Source organism: Nicotiana attenuata, chromosome 1, assembly GCF_001879085.1.
Source record: "Nicotiana attenuata strain UT chromosome 1, NIATTr2, whole genome shotgun sequence".
In the NCBI taxonomy this organism is placed as follows: Eukaryota; Viridiplantae; Streptophyta; class Magnoliopsida; order Solanales; family Solanaceae; genus Nicotiana; species Nicotiana attenuata.
The window spans coordinates 14,413,172-14,420,847 of NC_031989.1; the positions used below are offsets into that span (position 1 = coordinate 14,413,172).

Sequence of the window (7,676 nt, forward strand, 5' to 3'; positions counted from 1 at the left end):
AATGTTTTACAGCTTCACCGCTTTCTCTCAAAGGGTTTTTCACTGTCCCTATATAGCATGATGGTTTGCTTTACGTGATTTCTTACTGCTCAGTTGTTATTTACCCTTATTACTCACTGAGTTGGAGTACTCACTTTACTTCCTGCCCCTTGTGTGCAGATGCAGGTATTTGTTCACCCGATAGCGGGTTTTGAGCTGATCGAAGGCTAAGTTATTAGAGTTTAGCGAGGTGACTGCCAGCGTTCGCAGCACTGCATTTCTTCCTTTTGTTTATCAGTCATATTTTGTATATTTCAGGCCCTGTAGTTGTATTTGTACTCTAATAGATGCTCGTGACTTATGACACCCCGATTAGGGTTGTGTTGGACTGTATTCCCGTTAATTAAGAGTATTAAGTCATATTTAAACTGCTTATGAACTGTTTAAACTGTTTTAAAAGGATAAATTGGGTTTAGTTGGCTGGCCTTGTCCCCACGAGAGGCGCCATCACGACCGGGTCCGGGTTTGGGTCGTGACATACACTTCTCTTATTCATTATTGAAAACATGACACCTGCTTTTTTTTATTTACATTACGTGCAGCATTTAACAAAGCGGTATGAAGGCATTTTGTATTATGTTAGCACTATTGTAAAAGAAGAAGGAGCCTCCACTCTTTTAAGGGAATAGGGCCAAGAGTACTTTGGATAGGTATTGGAGGATCAATAATTTTTGGTGTTCTTGAAAGGGCAAAGCAACTAGTTGCTGCTAAAGACCGTATTGATTAAAATTTGAGTACTTTGAAATTGTCCTATCTATTTGTGGAAGTGATTATGGCTTGACTCTCGAGGGTGAGATCTAACATGCTTTGGCTTATTATTCCAGTTAAGGATAAGATGATAAACACAAGTCCTAACACACCATGAGGGTAAGATATCGAGTTAAAGTCCTGATGCACTATGATGATAGGACGTTGGGTTTGAGTTCCAGCATATTATGGAATAACATGTCTTTATATGGGTAAGGCATTGGGTTTGAGTCCCAATGCACTTTCATGATGATATAATGATGACTAATAAAAATAATATATTTTTCATGAAAAAACATGAAGTTTGTCCCACTTGATTTGCCCATTCTTGAAGTGAATGTGATAGCGATGCATAATAAGTCAAAATAAGATAAGTGGTTGACCGATGAACGTTGGCATGCCAAAGACCAAAATAATAATAGTCATCATTATGGTAATTGTAAAAAGGAGAACAATAAGGGTTCTCAAAATAGTCCTTCAAAATGTGAAGGCAATGTTTACCATCAAATTGGTATGGAAAAATAATAAAGCATGCCGCGATGATTATGCTCCATTCATTGAAGAGAATGTGACTTGTGATAAGCATTGATAATGCAGACTCATTCCTGAAGGTGAATGTGGCAATACGTGATAAAAGTAATGAATAAAGATGTGCAATGCATGATCAGATGAATACCACACAACTCACCTCTAAGGGAGTTTTTTGCGTGAAATAAAGAGAAAGAAAGATAATGAACATTACTGTGTGGTTACATGAATATGTCATTGGTCGCGTACATGTGGTATGCCAAAAATATTTTGCCAAGTCTTATAAAAGTTATTAAAGGCAAAATTAAAGTAAAAAATGATTTTGCTTATGATGATTCTGACCATGACGATTATTATGATATGATTTTCGTGAAGGAGAAATTCACCATATGGATGGTGTGATTAAAAATCTTGTAGTACAAAATTAGTTAATAGCTCCGGAAAAACTAATTTGTTACTACCCGGATGAATGAAATTGTTCATGACATTGATATTATAGTAAGTCTCAAAAGAAATTTTTTGAGTTTTAAATATATTAGTCAAAGTGGTTGGCATTCGAGACTATAAATGAAAGGAAGATTGAATATCTTCATATTACTATAGTCATATCGGGTAAATATAAAAGCTTACCCGGTTTTACTTTTATTTGTATTACACATGTATAAGCATGATGATGCAATCACACGCCACAAGTAAACTAGAGGTTTACTGAAACAAAGATTAGTTGGCATGACCGTTTGTCCATTCATGTTCAATTATGATGCGAAAATTACTTGAGAATTCACATTAGCATATATTTAACAAAATAGAGATTCTTCAAAAATTCTCTTGTGCTGCTATTCTCATGATATAATAGTTAAGGTTGGGATTGAATCCCTTGATATCTGGAACGAATAAAAGGTGATATATATGTATAGGCCGAATCACATTCCATGTGGATCGTTTACTATATATCATTTTAATAGATGTATCTATTCTATGGTCACATGTGCGTTAGTTATCAACTTGCGGTTTGACTTTTGCAAGGTTGCTTGCTCAAATTTTTAGAGCACAGTTCCAAAATAAAAATTATGATAATTTATCTTGATAACGCTGGTTTAAATCCAAGTTGGTTTAGCAGAAACTATATGCCTCCAATTAAGCTAAACCATTGGTTATGAGAATAAACTCCGAAATAGAATTTTGGTAGGAGGTGTATTATTTAATATACAACAACACTTGTACGCATCTGCCAACAAGTTATGATAAATTCTCCTTATCTTAATTTGTTCAGGGTCAGGAACCTAATAATTTCTATCTAGAAATATGGATGTGCTATATGATTTAATTGTTCCACCACAATGCACAAAGATGGGTCCCCAAAGAAAGCTAGGGATATGTGTTGGTGATCCCAGCATTAGGGAAAGAAAATGGGCAGCTGAAAAAGTAATACACGGAATGAATTATTATGAGTGCACCTAAATCCTCGTACAAGAAAATGTGAACTTGAAGTTCAAGTGATAATTCATTTGCAAAATATTGCCAGGCGCATTTGCTGACCCATAGCTAAATATTATATTTCAGCTGCTAATTCTCCAAATAGAATAAAGTCCATGATGGATATAGTCTATGGAACGCATGGAGCGTAATAGACTAATCGGTTCCAAAGATAAATCTCCTTAAAGAAGGAGAGGAGCAAATGATAAAGATGGTCATACTAAGGAGGCAAGTGCTCTATAAGAGCACCACGACATAACACTTTATAAGACCTCATGGGAGACGTTCGGGTACCTGAAACTATTGAGATATCGATAAGTTATGTCTTTATTGAGCGGTGATGGAACCGATATAAAGTGATCGTCGGCGATATTGTTAATATAATGTAGTGCTCAATATTATTAATATAGACGAGGATCTTGAGCTCAAATCTGTCATAGAATATGGACAGATAAATGATTAGTCAATGAAAAATACGCAATCAACATCGAACTCACTTGAAAAACGTGAAGTTTTGGACTGATAGTCCCAACACCCGAAAGAATAAAGCCAGTAAGGCGACACAAGATTTTTCGGAAACATGTTCTCTTACGGCAGATGCAGTTGCTTTCAGATTTTAGTCTAGCAAGACCTGAAAAATTTGATATGCGCATAATAAAATCATTGAAGGATTTAAACTGTTCTCAAGCATATTAAGGTTCCCAAGAAATTTATCAAATAAAGCTTCAGCAAAATCCTTATATGCATTAGAGCAATCATGTCGTACATGATTTATTTTTGTGTCAATTACACTTGGTGCACTATGTATCTTGCTAGATCCATGAGTATAACAATATGCAAGCGAGATATATTTTTATTCCTATATGAAGATATTGGAATACTATTGTATTATACTACAAAAGGAATCCTTGATATAGATTTGTTTATCCTAACAAATATTGTCAAGGTTTTGTTGGTTATGCAAATGCAGACATTTTCTGAAGTTCGTTCTTCAAAAAATCTATTTGTATGTGAGGGTACTGCCATATTATTATTTTACAAGGCAGTCAATTGTTGATACTTATCCAAGTCATGTCAATATACTAGCAACTGATAAAGCAAGTGACTCAACACACAACAGATGCGTGACTTTTCCTTGAAGAGAAGATTCCAATAATAGTGAAAGTGATGGTATTTGTTTATCTCAAGTGAAAGAAGGATATATTGAAGGAGGCAGAATAAAGCATATATTTCATCAAAGTTCTTTATCAGACACAATCTTCATCGAACGGTGAAATAGATGTTCAACAAATTTGTTCGCTTGATAATTTGGTGTTCTGTTCAGTGAAGCATGAGCAACCTCAACATTTGAGAAGTTGGTATACAAGATCGGAACACGTCATATCGGAGAAACAAATTGATGTTTTCATTAGAGGGAGGAAAATACGCGCTATAATCTTTTTTCCTTAGCTAAGATTCTATCCCACTGAGTTTTTCTAGCAAGGTTTTTAATGAGGCAGTAAATAATGCGTATTACAAAATTTTGTGTACTCTTTTTCCTTCATTAAGATTGTTTGTCATATAGTAAGGTTTTAGCGAGGCACATTACTTGTGGACATCCAAGGGGGAGTGTTATAAAATATATATTATATGGATGTCCACTAATTAAATATAACTCTCACTACTCTTCTCCGTCATGTAAATAATCCTCACTACTTCTCACCATTATAGTTGTAACTCACACACCTCCGTAACCTCCCGTGATCTTCCCTTATGTTCTCAATAGTTAATACCATGTTCATGACATCCCTTTGTATTACCCAATGCCACCCGATAAATATAGGGTTTGGACATCACATTATATACACTTCGAAAGCACTTGAAGAAATAAGAATCTCTCTATCTCTTTCTCTTTATTTTTTTATATTTGCTTATTTCATGTTATTACTTTGAGCTAAATTTCTTAATAAAAATAATATAATCTAGTGTGTTCAAACAAATCAAATCACAATTTGTCAAGTTTAATTTACTTTATTAATTTCATAAAGACTTTTATTAGGTAAACAGTAGTAGAATATTTTTATAAAAAAAAAACCTCATTATTTTACCCGGTCCACACACTAGATTGTATGCATATCAAGAATGAATGAAGTATTTTGGGATGAGAGACAGACATGGCTGCTACTGCTGCTACATCCTTATCTCTCTCCTTTCTTCCTAAGCCTAACTCATCTCTTTTCTTTTCCAAAAATGTCTCCCACATTTCACTACTTAGAAAATTCCACCCTCACAAGATTCACAATCTACCATTAATTTCCTCCACAAACAATATCCAAAATTCTTGGAAAATTTCCTCTATTTCTGAGAATTTCTTGCTATCAGAAGCAAACCCACCAGCTGAACAAATAGTATCTACAGCTGAAACTACAGACCAAATAGTTTCTTCTACCAGTGATGATGGAGTGTCAACCATCATATCAGCTCTCCTTTTCGTTGCCTTCGTTGGCTTATCCATTCTCACTATTGGGGTAATTAATTATAAGTTTCTTAATTTTTCTATAATAGTTGAAATTATGGTTGTTGTTAATTGTGCATTTTCTTTGTGTTGATACAGGTTATATACATAGCCGTAACAGATTTCTTGACGAAAAGGGAGAAGGAGAAGTTTGAGAAAGAAGAGGCAGCTAAGAGAAAGAAGAGTAGTGGTCGCAAGGGCAAAATTGTAGCTAGATCAGCTAGAGCTGGACCTAAAGGCTTTGGTCAAAAGTTTGAAGAACCTGATGATAATGACGACTAATATTATTTACTGTAAGCTTTCCACACTTCCTTTTTTCTATCTGGAGTTTTGAACTTTAGGGAAATCTATCTGTTGTTTGATTTGTGTAAAGGAAATATATGCAAGCTGCTCTAACTGTATCTACTGTTGTATGGAGTATATATTTTTGTGCAAGTTATGTACTGTATTTACCTGATACAACAACTACTTGGTCTATGTGATGTGGCTTGGATGGTTGATTTTATATGATTGGGAATGGAAGTAAAATGCTTCATTCCTAGGTTCCCTAAGCTAGGGCGGATCCAACAGACAGTTTAGTTATGGGTTCAGTTGAACCCATAGTTTTATTCTAGACCTAGATTTTAAATATAAAATTCATTAAATTGCTGAAAATTTCGAGGTACGAACCCATAACTCAAAAAAGGTGATGGGTTTAATGGTTGAAACCAAAATCTTGAAGCCATAAAATTAAAATCATGGATTCGCCTCTGCCTTAAGCATTAGATTTCTTCAGTCTTTATCTCTTAAAGTTGGCGACCTTTGAATTTACATTACCTTATCAAATATAAATAAACAAAAACAATTTTCTAGAGGTTTCAGACGCATCAACAAATTCTCGACATTTTTTGTCAGTCCTATACTCTTTTCAGACAATCCAATTTGAGCCTATTCACTTAAGAAATGACTGTAAGATGATGAGGGATTGGCATATCTCAGCACAGCTCTTCATAGCCACTCTCCTCATTCTTTGTTTTGTTTCATCTCTTCATTTTCGTTCCAAATTTTGTGAATTTTGTTTTACTTGCTGACTTATCACGTCTTTGTTCTTTTTCTAATACCATTTTCTGCAGTAAGGTGTGAATTCTGTCAATGTGCATTATTGATGCTTCTGCTAGACTCTTTATTTTGATTTCCATTTTTTCTCCTCTCGTCCGTTTGGGTTCTTGCTTTTGTAATAAAGGAGAATTTCTGAATTTCTTGACACTTAGAACATATATGTTCTCATTTCTCTCCTTGCCTTGAAGTTTGTCATACAAGTTGGAAGGCCCTCTATTCTCAAGTCCGAAGAAGCTAAACATCCGAAAAGAACAGTTCCCTTTCACATTAAGTATCAAACAAATAGACAAATAACAAGGTAGTTGAGCGTTTTGACAATTTTCCTTTATTCATTCGGCAGGCATTTTCTGTTTAGCTGTGTCTATGTCCATTTCCGTAATATGGCCACTCCCAATCTCATTCTGATTTATCCATTTTGAGAAAGTTGAATGAAGCATTTGTTGCTAAGACTCCAAATGTTGCCCTAAATAGTGTAAAGTTGTACTAAAATAATGTACCTCTTGGAGATCTTTCCTTTCAAATTTTGTTGATTGTAGCTCAAATAAATTGGAAGCTTGAAATTGTGTCCTGTTGGACTCAAAAGTGGAAGTAGAGTTTTTAATGAGCCTTGCTTGAGAAATGACGACAAATAACAAGATCTCATTTAAGCAGTTGTTCATATGAGGTGATTTATGTTATCCGTTTTTTACTTCATAGTCTGCATTTCTTATTGTTCATATGAGGTGATTTATGTGGTTCTTTTGGAGACTGATCTTTTTCTATCATATTTTGTTGAGAATTCTGCTACTTATAATTCTTTGTTGGTTGTTACTTGTTACAGCTAAAGAGAATGAATGAGAACCATAGTAGAAGAGAGTAGTAGTGGTTGGAACAGCTTCCTAAAAATCTTCATATTTATTCCTATGTATAACTATCATTCTTTCATTTGAGAGTAAAGAGCTAGCTTGTTAAAAGAATCCAACTGCTTCATCCTCCTCATTCACAGTTAGTGCAAACAATATTTTCCCATAGGTCTCGCCTTTCAATTGCGACATGCTTTTGCCTTTTTTTTTTTTTTTTTTAATTAATTAATTTATTTTTTTTATTTTATCGACTATAAGTCTCGTACTCCTATAAAATAAGTCTCAGAAAATCACCTTTGCGCTCTCTCCAGAGATAAAATTTAAAATTTAACACAACTTGACACTCAGAAAAATGTGTTTCTTGTGATACATATAGAAACCGGCGAAATAAATGGATGGGATAAATGGATGGGACGGCTTAGTCTAGTAGTAAAAGCGCAACATAATATGTG

General features: G+C 34.4%; 1 protein-coding gene across 2 annotated transcripts; it reads left to right on the forward strand.

Moving 5' to 3' along the window:
• Positions 4,893–7,392, forward strand: LOC109244883. 2 transcript variants are annotated; one of them, XM_019412076.1, is made up of 3 exons: positions 4,893–5,297; positions 5,384–5,577; positions 7,203–7,392. In XM_019412076.1, exons 1-2 carry the CDS (start codon positions 4,944–4,946, stop codon positions 5,564–5,566), a joined length of 537 nt encoding a protein of 178 aa, XP_019267621.1. In that variant the 5' UTR covers positions 4,893–4,943; the 3' UTR covers positions 5,567–5,577; positions 7,203–7,392. The 2 variants fall into 2 exon arrangements, with proteins under 2 accessions (XP_019267621.1, XP_019267685.1); XM_019412140.1 differs by lacking the exon at positions 7,203–7,392 and adding an exon at positions 6,571–7,143.

Excerpts from the sequence above, each read along its gene's own strand:
- LOC109244883 (XM_019412076.1), top strand. The coding sequence starts at position 4,944 with ATGGCTGCTACTGCTGCTACATCCTTATCTCTCTCCTTTCTTCCTAAG. Across the intron at positions 5,298-5,383 it reads TATCCATTCTCACTATTGGG|GTTATATACATAGCCGTAAC; the intron begins GTAATTAATTAT and ends GTGTTGATACAG.